The 17,167-nt window shown below is 40.4% G+C and overlaps 2 protein-coding genes across 2 annotated transcripts in view; both read right to left on the bottom strand.

Annotated features, from left to right (window-relative positions):
• The window catches only part of ttn.2 (titin, tandem duplicate 2), a 202,854-nt gene extending 194,438 nt beyond the window's left edge, over positions 1 to 8,416 (bottom strand). Inside the window, exons 1-3 of the mRNA XM_037110653.1 lie at positions 7,918 to 8,416; positions 6,293 to 6,408; positions 5,338 to 5,654 (exon numbers count right to left, since the gene is read on the bottom strand). The gene's annotated coding sequence lies outside the window, so the exon portion shown is untranslated. The remainder of the gene's footprint in view (positions 1 to 5,337; positions 5,655 to 6,292; positions 6,409 to 7,917) is intronic.
• Positions 8,417 to 9,534: 1,118 nt separating this feature from the next.
• The window catches only part of LOC119026353 (UPF0538 protein C2orf76 homolog), a 34,955-nt gene continuing 27,322 nt past the window's right edge, over positions 9,535 to 17,167 (bottom strand). Inside the window, exons 29-32 of the mRNA XM_037110654.1 lie at positions 16,595 to 16,847; positions 16,012 to 16,346; positions 13,393 to 15,396; positions 9,535 to 11,355 (exon numbers count right to left, since the gene is read on the bottom strand). Coding sequence (XP_036966549.1) covers positions 11,091 to 11,355; positions 13,393 to 15,396; positions 16,012 to 16,346; positions 16,595 to 16,847 — 2,857 coding nt within the window. The 3' untranslated portion in view covers positions 9,535 to 11,090. The remainder of the gene's footprint in view (positions 11,356 to 13,392; positions 15,397 to 16,011; positions 16,347 to 16,594; positions 16,848 to 17,167) is intronic.

The following is a 17,167-nucleotide window of genomic DNA, read 5'->3' as shown; positions in this document are numbered from 1 at the left end:
ACATTTTTAAGTCCAGAAAATAATTCTGTTCCGACAGAAATCATCACCACATCATGACTTGTTCCCTGCAATGTTTCTTACGATCTGGAGCCAGTTTCAGTTTCCTTACTTTGGGGGCTGGGTATCTAATAGAAAAAAAAACGTTTTCGTCGCAGCTGAAATGTGTCTGTACTGGGTTAATCAAGGAAAGAAAAACTGGGAAATGTCTGATCAGCCTCTAAATCTTGTTGGCTGATCTCTGATCGCCTCCACAGGTTTAGCATCAAACTTCTCTTGCACAGAAAATAATCTACATATCAAACAAGAAGATCAAACTCGCTGCAGCAGAGCCAGAGATATTTATTTCACACACTCCTCCTCGGTGCCTACATTACCCACAGTGCAACTCAAACTCCAACAGCTGGAGTCATTTATCAGACTTCACACAGCTCCCTCTGGAGACACAAAAGGCTTTATAGCCTTGTATAGGCTGCTCTCCAACACCTTCACACATTTGTGCAGTTACCTTCACATAGAACTTCTGACAGGCAGTTTGTTGCATTAAACAACTTTGTTTGATAGATTTGAAAAAAAAAGAAGAAAATCTGTTTTGTTTCTCCAAGTAAGATATTAATGTAGTTTTAGCATCTGCCTTTGAACTCAGGTATCATAGTGACACTGGTGTCAAACGTTTTCAAACAGCCAATATTTCTCAGGTTTTATTGGCAACATTTTATCTCCTATAAAAATCCAACATGTCAGACCACCGACATCCCAACTGTAATCAGGAAGGACACAAGAACTAATGATCTTCTACTGAGTCAGAGCTACAAATCCAAATTATATATTAAAAAAGTCTAACCATACTCTGAGCTGGTCTTAGTAGAAAAGGAATTTTAAGCAGCGGCTATCGAGAAGAAATCGGATCAGTCTGAAATCAAGACGATTCTCTCCTCTTAAAAGAGCCTGACAAGAAATATGAGCCTTTTCTGAGTCTTAACCAAGTAGTTTTATTTTCTTTATTTCACAAAACCTTTACCACCACAGAACAGAAAATTCAAAAGATTTGTTGTAAACTAGGCTCAATAACTCATCCTCAACAATGAACCACGGAGAGTGTGTGGAGAGAGAGAAACAAAAACCGTCGTACTGAAAGATGGCAACGATGTCTGACAAACTGCCTGTAAGTCCGCTTTATTTCAGTACTTCATTTGTTTAATCATAAAAAAAAGTTTTGTAGAAATGACATAAGGAATTGAGAATAATTAATTTGTGTATCAAGTACGTTGTATCACTGATATTGTATATGTATTCTATAAAACAATTATAACAACAGCAACATAAGAACACACTTTTTTAAAAGTCTTAAACATGTGTAAAGACCATAAAACTGAAGAAGCTGCGATGTGGTGCCGTGTCTGCTGACAGCGAGACTCAGATGGTCGGTCTGATCCCTCAGGGTTTATTTTTAGGAGTCTGTCCCTGGACCTGATCCAGGCTCCACAGGGTCTGGCTGATAAACCACCAGAGGATCCACCGCAGAGCTCAGAGCAGACTAAAACACCTGTTTGACCTCGCACTGGGAACTGGTTTTCAGTTTCAGCTCCAGCGGAGTTTCACGTCGTCTTGACGGACGAACTCAGTTTAGTTGCAGTTTGTTTAGATTTTGCACTTCAAAACCCAAAAAAAGCCTGAAAAATTACAAAAACAAATCTAATTTATTCTATTTTGCTTTGTGATTGATATCTCAAATGTGTTTTTTTAATTAGATTTTGTGCTGCAAAACAAATAAATTAAAATGTTTTAAAAGGCAATAACAAGGTCAATATCTGCTCATCTGATGCTAACTAAAGATTCTCCTCTGCTGAAGTGTCCATGAGCAACACTTCTGTCCAGCCAATCCTGTTTGGTCTCAAGAAAAAGTTTTTGCAGATTTATTATTTTTATGTGTTTCTTTGACAAGGACAGAAGAAACAGAAATATATCAAACCAGGTTCAAATCTGTCACAAAACAAAAGTTATAACATTTCTCAGCTGATCTGCTCTCAGTTAATCTCTTATAAAAGACAGATTTTGAGTGAACTGAACTAGCACACTTTCAGAACTGTGCGGATGTTCAATTTGAACAAGTTATTCAACTTTTTTTGGGTTGAAAACAGAGTCTGAAACACAAGGGAATTTTAAATCAGATCCATCATCACTGAATGGTTCTGCTGGAGTCTCTGTTGGGTCGGAGGAGGGGAGCATCAGAGTGATGTCAGAGGATACATTTTACTGGCTCTGATTGGCCCTAGATGAACCTGTTCTGGCCTGGATGGCCCTGCTCTGACCTACTTGGACTCTTTTGACTGGGCTGGGTTAGCTTTGATTCATCCAAGTTGGCTGTGACTGAGGTTGTTTGGCTCCATTTGGCCCTGATGGTCCCAGTTTTTATCTAGGTGGCTCTGGTAAGACTTAACTGGCCCCAGCTGATCCCTGGTTGGCTCTGACCAGAACCTTCCATCAGAGAGAGTTTACTCGAATGGACCATTAACTATGACCTGACAAACAACATACTTCTTTCTGTCTGGATTCATGCAGTTAAGTCGCCTGCTCAGAACTTCCTACAACTATCTGAGGTCTCCTTGAATCTCATCACCATCTGAATTCTGTTCTGGCTTTGGTTCTGATTAGCTGTAGTTTCCTGTTTGGATCTGACTGGCTGTGATTGGCTAACAGCTGCTGTTGTTTACCCCACAACACTTCAAATTGTCAGCACACTCGTATTTTTATCATCTTGATCTCTGCTCAAATTGTCATTTTGGCCTCCAAAATCAAATACTTTAACTGAAAGTCGCTGCAAGATTAAAAAAAGAGAATTTTAATTACATGATTTACTCATTTAGTAATTATTTTTAAGTAGTTTTAAAGGACTTCAACAACTGTTTTGTAACAAACTCTTGTGTCTTGAGGTAAACAATAAAATAAAAAGCTCATCATTATTTCCTACAGTTTAATTATTCACCCACTAATTAATTCCAATGAGAATTTAAAGGGGATCATTAACTACATAATAATAATAATAATAATAATAATAATAATAATAATAATAATAATAACAATAACAATAACAACAACAACAACAACAATAATAATAATAATAATAATAATAATAATAATAATAATAAGTAGTAGTAGTTTAAATGAATTATGCACAAATTAAAGGCTTCACAATTAATTAAATTATTGCTGTTTAAGTTATTTAACGGAGTTTTGAAAATGAGGTCGTTTTTAGGACTTTTTCTGATTTGATCACATTAAAATCCCTTTGCATTAGCTTTGATTTTGATGGAGCTGCTTTATTTAACAGATTTTAACCATAAAAAATGAAATAAAAAATAAAGTTTCATCTTTTCATTAAGATCAACATTTAAACTCATTTGTTTTTCTGTTTCGAAGCCATCTAAGTTACATAGAGCATGTGATCAGTACCTTGTTTGAGTTCATTTTTTTAGATTTTCTCTCATGAAATTTAAGATCTATAAAAACTAATAAACCAGAGAAATTCTCAGATTTATGTTACAGTGTGTGTGGAGAGATAATCAGGTTCCTGCAGCAGTTTAAATCCTTTTCTGTTAAGTCCACTTAGATCAGATCCGGTTTCAGCTAAACTTAATCTGATGACTCGACTGCATGTTGATGAAGTGAGTGTAACGCTGCCAGCTGGAGGTCTGACGCCCAACAGTCATCTCTACTTATTAAAAGATTCACCAGCCAACGTGTTTATGACAAGTCAAGGAAAGTTTTTATTTATTTATTTATTTTTATTTATATATTATATATATATATATATATATATTCACACTTTATTCTTCTCTGCATTTCATATCTGTGCTGCATTCATCTGACAGCTGGAGCTACTCAGCATGTTTGTTTATATAAATCACACCATTAACTTATTAAATATGATGAAATATTGTTGATTAAATTTGCTATCAGTATAGAGAGTAGCTAACTTAAACATTAAAATGCTGCCTACTCAATAAGCAGTAATGATAATCAAACACACATTAAAAGAAGTTGTTCTTGTGAAAACTTTTACTTTTCATATCTTAATTATTAGTATCTTATTTTAATGATTTGAGCTCTACCTAATTATAACACAAGACTGAAGCTCAAAATGAAGAACTATTGCACTGTCAAAACTTTTACTACTGCAAAAGAACTTTTCTTTCTGGGGTTTTAATGAGAAACTCATTTTTAAATCAACCGTTTGTCCCGTTTTTAATCAGCTGTTTTGTTGTGATAGTTCTGACTATACTGAGAACAATACATAACATTTTATGTCACTATCTGCTGTTTGTGCTGTGTCATTTTGTTTTGTATTACATGTAGATACAGAATGAAAACAACACTTTTTGTCTCTTCCCTCCTGTTCTACTCTACATCCTCTTTAAAGAAGTCACCCCTTTCTTTACATATTTGATTTGGGAACACGTCAATAAAAATGACAGAAAAGAAATTGAATGTTTCAACAAAAACCCATTACACACATTTTAATAAAAACAAAATCATTCACATGCCTGCTAAATGTCGAGGATTTGACTCAGCGTCAAATCTCATGTAATCAGTCGATCACAAAAAAACTGACTTTCAATTGAAGCATCAGCTCAAACCAGCTGATCAGGTCAGCATTCAACATCATTATTCAGTATTCCTCACACAATGACCATTTATTCCTGGAGACAAAACAGCGTCTCACACAGATTTTGTATATTCAGCCTCAGCACCTTAAAATCGGATTAAAGCTGCAGCATATAACCCCCGACACTTCAAGTTAAATAAAACTAAAAATAATGAGCCCTGAGGACAGACCAACAGCTGTTCACTCTCCTCCAAAATAAAAGCTTCTCTGATGTGACCCTGCTGTCAGTCAGACACTTCCTCCCCACACAGCTCTGTGTAATGTAACGAGGGGGTTTATCTAACACAGGACACCAACCACTAAAAATAACAGCACCCCCCGCAGTACCCCCACCACCACACCTCTGTTTGATTGACAGCCACCATGTGGCACATAGCTGGAGGAGCAACTGATAGCCCTGCTGCTGATTCCCTTAAAAAGCCATCAGCCACCCAGCTGAGAGTCCAGTCTGATGCTATCAGGGCTATTCTGGGATGTCCCATTATAACCTTCAACATGAAAAACCAGCAAAAAAGCCTTCAATGTGCCAGTGTCACTTCCTGAAAAGTCACTAGAAAATGAATGGAGTCTGGTCTAGAAGACAAATGTCTGGGCGTTAAAGTGTGAATCCCGCAGCCGTCTGTCAGCTGCTGCTCGTCAATCACAACGCTGTGGAAAAATTTAAAGACACTTACTTGTGTGCACAAGGATGCCTGGGATGCCCAGAGGGCTGTCTTCAGAAAATCGAAAATCTCTTTATCCAGAAAATTTTGTGCGAAAATCCAAAAGGAGAACGAGCTGAGCCTCGAAGGAACCCCACAGAAAAAAACAAAACTACAGGCGGTCAGTGCCGTGTAGTTTTGTTTTTCAAACTGACAGCAGTCCCTCCAGCCGAGGCGTCCAGGCCGGGAACGCTGACTCTGCTCAGAGGAGCCAGCAGCACGGCGGGGGGCTTTATATCTCTGTGACATCACAGAGGCCGGGGGGCGCCATTGGTCAGCCTCGTACCGTCCTGCAAGGAATCATGGGATGACAGAGGGGCCGTTTTATGCAACTCGTCACACCTGTCAGTCGTTTTACTCAACAAAGAGACAGACTGAGAGAGAATCTGGGAATAAGACATCTAAATTGATCTGCAACTTATTTTTACAATTGATTCAAATTCAAATTATTTTCTTGATCAACTGGCTCATTTCTTTCACAAACAAGTTTTTGACAACGATGGAATTTTAAGTCCTTTAATTTAAATATTTTTTCACCACAAAACTCCCAAAACCCAAAGATACTCAGAACTTTCAGAAGTTTTGCACTTTGATTTCTGGGAATCAACAGAGGTTGTGTTTTCACACGTGTACATTTGTTGGTTGTTTTGTCAGCAGGATTATACAAAGACTACTGCTACTGCTACTGGTTAAACTTCTGAAATGTGAGCAAGTGAGCAAGTTTTAGTTACCAAACACAAAATTCAAATCTGGTGGAAATGTTCGTATTTTATAGGTTTCAGCAATGGGCGGAGCAAAATGACTTGCTTATTATAAAAGCTTCTCATATTTGGATCAGTGAACCCAGAGTTATCATGACAGCAGGTATCAGAATCACTGACGTTCACCCAACTGACGACTGGTTACCTCCGACATCACACTGACTCACCTGCTAATGTTTCCCAGCATGCATGTGGTGTCTGGGGCTGGTTCTCTGTCCTCTGTGCATGTTCATAAATCCACATCAGCCAATCAGATTACTGCTCTCAGTTTACAGAGCTGTCCCTGTCAATCAAAGGGACCCATCAGCAACAACACAGACATGAAATCAACAGTATGATGTTTTATGTTTGAGTCATCTACAGCTCATCATGTGTACACATACTGCTGATGCCCTAACTGTGACGCTCAGAATACAACTAATAACTTAACAACATAGGACTGATAAAACAATGTTTTATAAAGTACTTAAAAGTCAGATTGAATTAATGATTTCAGTGAAAAAACTAAGTACATTGTACATACAACGTACTAAGTACATTGACTCACACACAGTACTTAGTACAATTATACATCTTTAACTCCAATGCATTGAGTTGATAACTGTAGTTACTAGTTACTTCACAGATTACATGCTGTATCAGAGCCAAGTAAGCATTGTTTTCATCTTTTGATTATGTTGGGAACAAGAGCAACAACAACAAACAAAAATAATTTAGATATATTTTTGCAGGAGGAAAAAAAACTGTGATATAGATTTTTTTCCCCCCAAAAAAGTAAGAAGTAAAAAAGTAAGAGTTAAAAAAAAGGGCAAAAAATTGCTGATTTTTTTTTTTTTTTTTATAGATTTCATTTTCATGTGTGAAACTAGCAATGAGTGGAAAAACATCTTCTAAAAGATAATACTTCTTTTTTTTCTCTAAAGATTCAATTTCTTTTCTAGGTGGAAAAAAAAACATCTGGGAAAAACAATTCAGATTTTTTTTTATCATCTATTTTCTGAAATGTCTGAAACTGGTTCTGAGCGGAAACAAATTATTTTTTTCCTCTTTCTTACTGTTTTTGCTGTATACTGATTAGCTCGGTGTGCAGAGACACTGTCAGTCTGATAGACAACTGCTCTGAACTACTGAGGTCGACCGTTTGATTCTTATAAAGTCCAACACCCAAAGTGAGAGTGAAAAGCCCAGACAAGAACTTCCAGTGAGAAGACTTGGAGGGCCGGTGGGTTTGTTCTTTGCTGGTAGTAACCAGAGGAGGAGATACAGGCTGACAACTGAAGCTCCAGGCTGTGATAAGGTTCGAATCCTGCTGCCTGCCGGTGGCTGGAGCCTCAGGTGTCGGCCTGTTAAAGGTTTATTAGAGATAGAAACATTCACAGGAAGAGCAACGCTCCATTTTCCTGTTTACAACGTCCTCCGTAACAACCAGCAACTGTGATACAGCGACTGAGGGTCAGACACGTTTAATCAAACAGCAGCCCGAACACGTATCAGGTGTGTTTTGACCAGAGAAAACCTGAACAAAGAGGCAGATCTGAGGACAGCTACGTCTTCTCTTCCCGTTTTCATCATCTCTTGTAGCTGCGGTGACCACAGACGCATTCGGCTGACGGTCGCCAGTTAACACAGCCCCGCGTTAATCCGAAACACCGGCAGTGGTGAACATGTTAGCTAGCTCACACTACGTGTTTCCCCTAACAACCGTTGCTAATGTTGCTAAACTAACATTTCATTATAAAGTGATTTTAACTACCAGCTGATGTCAAAGTGGAAGTGAGGTCTGACTTCTTACCTTTAAGGAAGCGTTAATCATTTACTTTATCTTTGTGGTCCCGGGGCTGTTAAAACCAGGTGAAGAGGCTGTCCACACGAAAACGCAAATGTATTGCATCGTTTGGACCGACGGTCCGTCCACACGGATCCTGTCAACACACTTTTTGGAAAGCGGGTCCCAGGGTGGAAAAATCCAAAAACGCAGCCCTCCAGTTCTTGTGTGGACGGCGAATTCGCATACTTTCCCACCTCTCGACCTCTGAACCCCGCAACAACAACAGCAATGGCGGACTACTGCTTGTGTTCGTGTTTCTTGCAACTTACTCGCCTTGTAGTCGAGTGTGAGTCGCAGCAACAGTTCGACCTCATTATCGATCCACACAAACGCTTCTGGTTTCCTTGCACCCGCCATTTTCGTCTTCTTCTTCTTGTTTTTGGATTCTCCCTCCACTGTCTGTTTGTAAACAGCGCGCAAGCTTTATGCACAAGCTCCGTCTCTTCTTCTCCGTTTCTGGTGAATTTCAAGCGCCACCTATAGGCCTGGAATATGAACTACAGCGTGTTGAGTCGTTTTCAGTGGATCCGTGTGGATGCAAATATTCTTGAAACGATGCCGAGGAAGACGGAGGAAAAACAGATCGTTTTGGTACGTGTGGACAAGGTCTAACTCACCTCCAGTAACCGCAGGTGTCCAACTATTAGTCCTGAGTCCGCCAGCGGCCATCAGTGCTGTCAGCACATCCGGGTACCCTAACCTAACCTACTTCCGTCCTTCAAAATAAGATAACATGGAAAATAATCATGCAGTAAAGGCTCAATCCACTAAATCAGCGTAACTCAAAGACATTTTTGGCTATTTTGCTTCAGTAACACGTCTTCTTTGATACTACTCTAAATAACGTGTTCAAAATACACATTTAGGTGTTCAATTTAACTCAGACATCTGTATGCAAATAATTTCATTTCAAATCTAGATAGCCTAATTTTCACATTTACTCAAAAATATCTGAAAAATTCTTGTACAAATGATAATCCTGTTGTAATTCATCAACGGAGAAGGTTCATAGTGAAATCTGTTGTTACATGTTTTACCATATTCAACATTTGTTTGTCTAAAATGTATGAAATCTTACAATGAGTCAGAAATCTCCAATTCAGCAGCTCTTACATGCTCCAAACTCTCCAGTTGTATTCCTCTCTATATGCATTTTTCAAATGTATGTATTTTTCTATTTTTAGAGCAAGAAAAAGAGACCTCCAGATGTTTTTCAGTAAAAACCTTTGACTCTGATATATCAACAAAATGAGATAAGAATTTAGAACCTGGCTTCATCCAACGTTCACATTTATGTTTTGGACTTTTATACAACTTAATGAATTTTACTCATTTGCATATTCCAACATAACATTTCAGAAAACTTGTAATACAAAACATAATTGCCTTAATGTGAGTAATCAACCAGGAGAGTTTCATGGAGATATATATCAGTCAAAAAATGTGCCCCGTTTTCTCAAACTAGTTGAGCTACACTAGAATGTTACCCTGAAGTACCCACTGATAAATCATTGATCATCATATTAGAGAAAGAGACATATCAATCTGCTCCCAGACTGCTGAGTTAAATAAACACTGAGACAATTTGTGGGCTAAAAATAAGTTTATTGGTGTTTTACATGTGATGATGAATTATACACAGCACAAACACATCCAATATGACTGTAAGTGATATTTTACTGAAGAAAGGAAGATATAAATACAGATTTATATATGAGACTTATCACCAGAACTCTGTAGACTCTAACTTCAGTTTTTACAGAAGTTCAACTCTGACAAAATCATTTACCTTCTTCTGGTGCCAGACAATGAGGATTTTCAGAATAAAATCATTGATCCATTAAGAGGAAACTAAGGCAATATGGAAGCTCATACCTGCCAAGAAACAATTTAAAGAAGTATTTACTTAGAAGTCACAATTATGGGACATTAAATTATTTTTTTCAATTTCAACTAAAAAAATTACTGTATGCCACTAAACTATTTCATCATTTTGATTTCCTGCCTTATACATTACATAATGATCTCAGGATTTATTTAGACAGGATCTTTAACTCCTACTATGATTGTTATGGTAATTTTATTTCCATCCAGGTAGAAATGGGCCTCCATTTGTGGTGGGAAATGTTTTTTTCATTTTTCATCAGCTTTATCTTTAAATGCTACCCACATTATTTCAGCTGCTTTTACTACAGGTTGGTGCAAAATTCCTTTAGATTAAAGTGAATTTAACAGTCATCAGAAGATCATGAAGTATATCAGGAAGCACAGAGATTAAACTAAACTTCCAACTCATTCTAAACTCCCTTCCAATTTTTTGTCAATTCATCTTAATTAATGTAACAGACTAAATTCTCCTCTTATTTCATTTATATTTTCAATTATGTTTCAAACAATTGTGAATATAACAATCCTACAAAACCTGTGTTTCCTCTGAATTGAACCGTGTGTGTGTGTGTGTGTGTTATAGGCCATTTCCACTACAGGTAATTAATGACCCATAACTATAGTTGAAGTCATTGGCATTAGTTCTGCTTCTGTTTCCACTGCTCTCCACCCAGTGTGCAGATGAACAGAAGTTTGCATGAAACAACAGGTTGCAGTTATTTTTTAGTCTTTACACTACCTAAATTTACAGTATGCCTACATTGTGATACTTAATTTTCTCTCAAAATTCTGGTCTCACCTCAGTTTCTTCTGTCACCTCTCTGTTTTCTGACTGAGGATCAAGAGAGGAGGACCGGCAGCCGACCTGGACTCAGCTGGATCTGGAGAGCTGGTCAGCTGTTGGGACCTGGTTTGGAGTCACTTCACTCTCTGGTCAATTCTGTCAGACTTTATTTACTGATAATGATGTTTCAATGTATGACAGGTATGTGTGAAAGAAAATCTATACAGGCCACACTCTGTCCACTGTCTTCTTCCCCACAAGTGCTTTTGCCTACCAGACAGTGCATACAGATCACACATTTGTCTCAGTGTTGCCTCTTACATACACTCCCAACATGTGCTGGTTCTAACACACAGTGAAACACAAGACAAAACCGGGAACCAAACTCCCACAGGTTCTCCTTAGTTCTGGTAATACAAAGCTCCAGGTTACAAATGATCTTGTTGCTGTAGTGGAAAAGGTGTAATCAGAGTACTATCAGGTAGAGTAGCCACAGCAGGACACACAGTGTACCAAACCAAGTCTGCCAGTCCTCACTGATGATGTCAAACACTTCGGCCACCAGCCACTTATCACCACTGGAAACAACTGCATCGTGATGGTTCTTGGCCCGGGCCTGGTACAACTCACCGTCCCCGTCTGATGCCTCTGGAACAAACAGGAAGTGTTTCCTGTTCACGCAGGCCAGCTCTCGGCTCGGGCCGGTGGCTGATACCTCTCCATCTTTAAACCTAAAGCGACCATGATGACAGCAGGTCAGACAGCACACAACCTCACTCTGAGCCAGGTACATACATAATGGGCCCCTGATTACACCTCTGATACAATACATATCTGTTATGTTACAGGATCCCTGACTGCGTCACCAGACAGCCAAACAAAACAGTTGTGGGTTTTATAAACAATGTGGCAGTTAGATGATGTGACGTATGAAATTCAACCTTTAGTTTGCCTTTTTCATGCAGCAATTTGTATTTGAGTGTTATATGTTAGCATCACTGCCTTTCTTTTGTTAATGTGCGCTTTAAAAACAAAAGATAAAAATATAACATGAATCACAGATCACACTGTTAACTAGCAAACTTATGTTAATTAGTTATTAATTATTAAATAAAATACATTTCAACCTGAAAACCAGCCACCTCTTGATGCGCCTGGATATGTCAAAGATAAGCAGCATAAGAAGTCCTCATACTTAATATTTTGAATTCTGCTCCTGACAGAAGCTGGATCAATCAATGAGCTTGTTTGTACCGTATGTTGTTGAAATTTGGGGTTACATGCTGAAAACAATCAATCAAACCAATAAAGTACCACTATGATATATAAATCGTACTCAGCAAACAAGCTAACATTAGTTAGTACTTGCTAGCTAATTACTGCAACTTTTTTCTCAAAAGTGTGACTATATAGCGTGGTAGTGAATATAACAATAACAATCGGTCTCTTTCCAGTTAAGCTTATTCTGGCTAGAAATATGTGGCTTTTGGCAACACTGAGTCAAACTGAATAGCACTGATTTGCATTTCCATCACCAGTTTAATCACACCGAGTTGAGCCAATGGGATGGACCTGCCCCGCCCTTCAAGCGGGCTGTAATGAAGTCTCCACACCATGGCCAACCCGTGACAACGCACCATTGTCTGTATCTGTCATGTTTTTCTGTTTCATCATGTTCACTTTCAGCGTTTTCAGGAGTTGTGTGAAAATTACTGCTGGTGAAAACCCAACCATTCCTTATTGTGCTGACCACTACCAGAGTGGAGCACATCATCAGTTAAAGACACACCTTCAAGCAGGTAGCCCTGTTGTCATGGAAATGCAAATCCCTGCCACGCTGGTCTGATGTTAAATGGAGTATAGCCAAGCCAGCAGAAGTAATGGAAAAGGCAATATGTTTACCTAACTCTTTACAGAAGACTTACATGATGGTTTGTTGTGTTTCACCAAGTTTATTAAACTGAAGTGTTACCATGTGGATGAATGTTGATGAAATTCATCCAGGTCATGGTGTAAGTGCTGTATCTTATGCAACTGGACTTGTTTCAGTTTGTTGGGGGGAGTTGCAGGCTTTAAACCCTGAGTGGGAGTGTCCTTTGAGGGACCCCAGTTAAGCAGAACTGAAGAAGCCTCTTGGGTGAGAGGTGAAATGTCTCCAACAAACTGAAACAAGTCCAGCTGCCTACGATTCAGCACTAAGAATATGTGGATGAATACAAGGCAGATGTCTAAATCCATTATACCTGCATTAGCATGGGCCTTAGTAAATTTTTCACTCATAAGAACGGGCTCAAGATGGGGTACAAAATATTGTGCAGAAGCAGTACAATGTAGTCGTCAATTGTCATAAATGACAAAGAAAGGCTGCAAATCCTCACATTTAAGAGGCTGGAACCAGATTGACTTTGTGGCTTGAAAAATGTCTGAAATTAATAATGATATATCAGAGAAGTTAGCAATTAATTTTCTTTCCATTGACTAATCATTACAGCTCTGTTGCTTTGTAGATACTCCATAGAGTGCCTTAAACTTAATATTTATCTATCTTAAGATTAGCTACAAATAAGGGTCGAGGAGAACTTATTTTGATAGCAGCAGCAAGATTTCAACTGCTCCTGATCTTGGAGATGCGATGGAGACAAATTGGATAGTGGGACACAGCTATTGATCCAGCTGGAGAGCTCATATTATTGCAGGTGTAACGGGTGTCTCAAAGTGAGTTGTGTTGAGCTTGTGTGTTATTGTGGAGCTGGTTATAAGCTACCCACCAGGTGAGCGTGGGCTCTGGGTGTCCCGCAACCTCCACCTCTAGCGTCACTGGAGAGCCCTCCATGACGGTGGCTCTAGACAGGGGCCTGGTGATGCAGGGAGGGCCCGGTTTAGAGGCTTTTCCCTGGGGAAGAGACTCTCTCTGGGCCTGGGAAGGAGTAGGAGGTGCAGGAAGGGAGGGCCCTTGGATCTGAGGAGTAAGCCTGATCTCCTCTCGGATGGCCATTGGCTGACAAATGTTTGGGTCTTGGTCTGGAGTTAGTAGATGAGGTGGAGAGGACAAGGGAGTGACATGCGGATTAGCCTGCTGAGCCAAAGCTTGGGTCTGAAATTCTGTCTGAGAAGGAGCAGTGGGCTTGGCAGGGCTGCTAGGGATCATGCCAGGGTCATGCACACACTGCTGGGTACTGTTGGAGGTCAAGGACTCATGGAGGGAGTAGACTGTCTGGTGGCTCTGCTTGCTGCCGAATCTATTACTGAAGGTAATTGGACTGTTCGATATGCTAATGTTGCTGAAGCTGGGTGTGGAAGAATGGGCCTGTGGTTGACCTTCACTACCCTGGGATAATGGGCTTCCTTGCTGTGGCATGAGATTTCTGCCAGCCTGTGGCCAATTGCAATGGCTGTTTGGAGGGGAGGACTGACAGTTAATGGTTTGTTGGCTAACAACAGTGGATGTGGTTTGGCTGTTGCTTTGGGGCATCGAGACTGATGGAAATTCTCTGCTGGCTTCTGAGGAAGTTACATCTTTATCAAGGCCACTCCTGGAATCTGGGAAAGCCTTTGGAAGTTTGCTGTCTTGAGGGATGTTTTGCGGGCATGTTGCACAAGATTTAAGGGACCCGGTGTCTTGAATCCTGTCTTTGAGGAGAACAAAGTCTGTGAGGTTGGGGCTCTGAGCAAACCCTTGGGCCTGGGATGAGACTGGATCCATCTGTGGCAGGCTCTCATTCTGGGATAAGGAGCTTTCTTGGGTTGACCTAAGATTGCTTCTAGCCTTTGGCGAGGTGTGACTTTTTGGAGAGGAGGACTGGCGATAAAGAGCTTCTAGGGTGACAGTAGAGACTTTGGTTAGGCTGCTGTTTTGGAGTACAGAGATTGAGGCAGTTTCTTGGCTGGTTTTTGAGGGGGGTATTTCCTGATTAAGGCCACTCCTGGAATTAGGGCAAGCCTTTGGAAAACTGGCACAGGATGGAACAGAGTATGTGGCCTGGGAGAATGTGCTGATCTGTGGCAGGGTCTCACTTTGTGACGAAGAGCTTTCTTGGGGTGTACTGAGGTTGCAACTAGCCTCTGTCAAGATGTGATTACCATCTGAATGGGAGGACTGAAAGTAAATGGTCTGCTGAGTTAATGTACTTGTGTCACTGTTGACAAGACTGTTCTTCTGAGGTTTGGAGACTTGGAGTGTTCCCTCCCTACTTTGGGAGGATTTTAGGTCCTGATGGAGGCAACTCTCAGAGTCAGGCAATGGCTGAGATAAAGTGGTGCTGCATTTGAGGAACCTTGTGTCTTGTGTGTCGGTCTTGTCCCTGTGGAGATCTGTCTCTGGATCACCGAAGGGCTGAGGACAATTGCTGCACTGGGGGAGGGTGTGGCTTTGAATGCGCTCTGCAGTCTGGGGACTTGGATCTGCCTGTGGTAAGGTCTCACCTGTGGATACAACATTTTGGGTGATCTGGGCCTGGGTACCTGTCCTCCTCTGTGGCTGATTATACTGACTGTTGTGCTCCTTTACTAAGGGTTCAGTTTGTGAGAGGCTCTTCTTTTCAGGGACATTATTGTCCTTGGAACAACTTTCTGGAGTGTTGTTCTGGGGAACTCGGTGAGATCCAGAGGAGTGGCTCAATTCAGGGCTGTCCAGTGAGAGCTCAGCACTCTTAGGGGCATCGGCTCTACTGGTCTCATCAGTCCTTAGGATGGTGCACAGAGTGCTGGTGAGCAGGCCTGGAGCAGGAACTGTCATTGGACTCTGGGCAAACGAGCTGGACTCTGATCTGAACCTGAAACACACACATTAGGAACAAACCCTTATATCTGGATGGCCTGCAGGAATTTTTCCCTCGTTTCCTTAGTGTCCTTTCTGCCAGAATTGGCTTGGTCTCGACCTCTTACTTGCAATTAAGGCAAGTCTTGTCCATGATTATGCCCTTCTACACAAAGTCAGGTCACTAAAGACATGGCTTTCTCACTGACTTAAAGAATGGATGGAGAATCCAGGTCTGAAGTGAGGCCAATGCAATAAACCTCAACTGGACATCACCGTTTTCAAAAATAAATTACGTTTTTGTAAGCTAATTTGAAAATGAAATGACTTCTAACTGGATTCATTATCTCAGTTCACAATTTCCTAATGTCTTTATGGTCTTAGTCACTAGTTTGAAGTTCAATTTGAAAACTGTAGTTACATTTAGTGTTAGACGAAAACACAGGGTATGCCTTGGGGCGTGGAACCCTTGGGACTGACAAGCCATAACCACGGCATGCCCTTGGGTTCTCAGTCCGAAAAGTGGTGGGTTTTTTCTATGGTTTCACAATGTGATGGGGACCTTATCACCAAAGATGATAATAACCTACAAATGAATGTTGTTTTATTCTGATGAGACTGAAATACAGACCTGCTACTGCTGTGAATGCTGGCTGGAGGAGTTGGACAATTCTCTGTTTGGCTGGACTCTCTCTGTTGTCGGGCTGCACCAGGACCAGTTCCACTGTGCTCTGACTGGGCACGGCATTGGTGGCTGTACTGGCTGATATGGACGCTGTGGGAACTAAAACAGAAGCCCTCCTCAATATCTGATGGAACCATGTTGGACTCTGGTGTCTCTGCCAGCGGTGGCAGGGAAATGTCGTCAGGTGATGCACAGTCGTATTCATCATTGGAGAAATAATCCTCAGTCAATACTTCATGTTGCTGTAGCTCCACATCTGACAGGCCTCCTGTGGATGCATCCTAAGTAAAAAAGAATTTACTTTTAGACTTAATGATCACTGCTGTGTTTACAGGGACAAGGACATATCATACATATCATTCAATTTCTTATTCTTCTTTTGTTGTAAGATTTAACATTTGATTAAATAAGCTGGAATTTTAGATGCAACCCATGCAGACTCCTTTATATTGGATAATACACACCCAGGTTAGGATTGCAAAGGATCTGTCGAAGATTAGACACCACGTATGAGGATGTGGTACTCAACCTGAAGCAGTGTTGTTTCACAAGCAGCCAAGACCCCTTCCTGTCTTGTTCCTTGCATCTCCTTCCTCTGAAACTCCCTCTGAATGTCAGAGAACAATGGGCCAATCACAGTGGGAGGGGGTGTGGCCTGAGGATCAGTCAAGACTGACTGTAATTGGCTGTGTATGGCACGGACCTGTCGATTGGATTCCACCGGTGAGCAGGAGATGCTGAAGGTGTGAGTTGAGGTGAACCTTTCACTGTACGTCTGCTGTCTGTGGCATAGAGATGAACAACATGTTGAGTGTTATACCACACTGCTGTTGTTTTTATGCTCTTTCTTCGATCTCACTGTTCATTTTCTAGTCCGTACAAAGTGATTAATTTCTGACAGTTTTTATTAACCATGTATTTTCACGTAAAAATGTGTTGTTCCCTGTGGATTCATAATACATTTGGTGACATTAAACCACCAGCAACACAAATATTTCATTTGTCTGTGAAATATTTCAGTGTCTATATGATTAATTGGTAAAGCTCTTCCCCAGAGGATTAACTATGGTGACCACCTGACTTTTTCTGAGAGCCATCATAA

Source organism: Acanthopagrus latus, chromosome 9 (assembly GCF_904848185.1).
Source record: "Acanthopagrus latus isolate v.2019 chromosome 9, fAcaLat1.1, whole genome shotgun sequence".
Taxonomy (NCBI): Eukaryota; Metazoa; Chordata; class Actinopteri; order Spariformes; family Sparidae; genus Acanthopagrus; species Acanthopagrus latus.
Note: the sequence above shows the minus strand (reverse complement) of the source record. Positions and strands in the feature narration are given on the sequence as shown.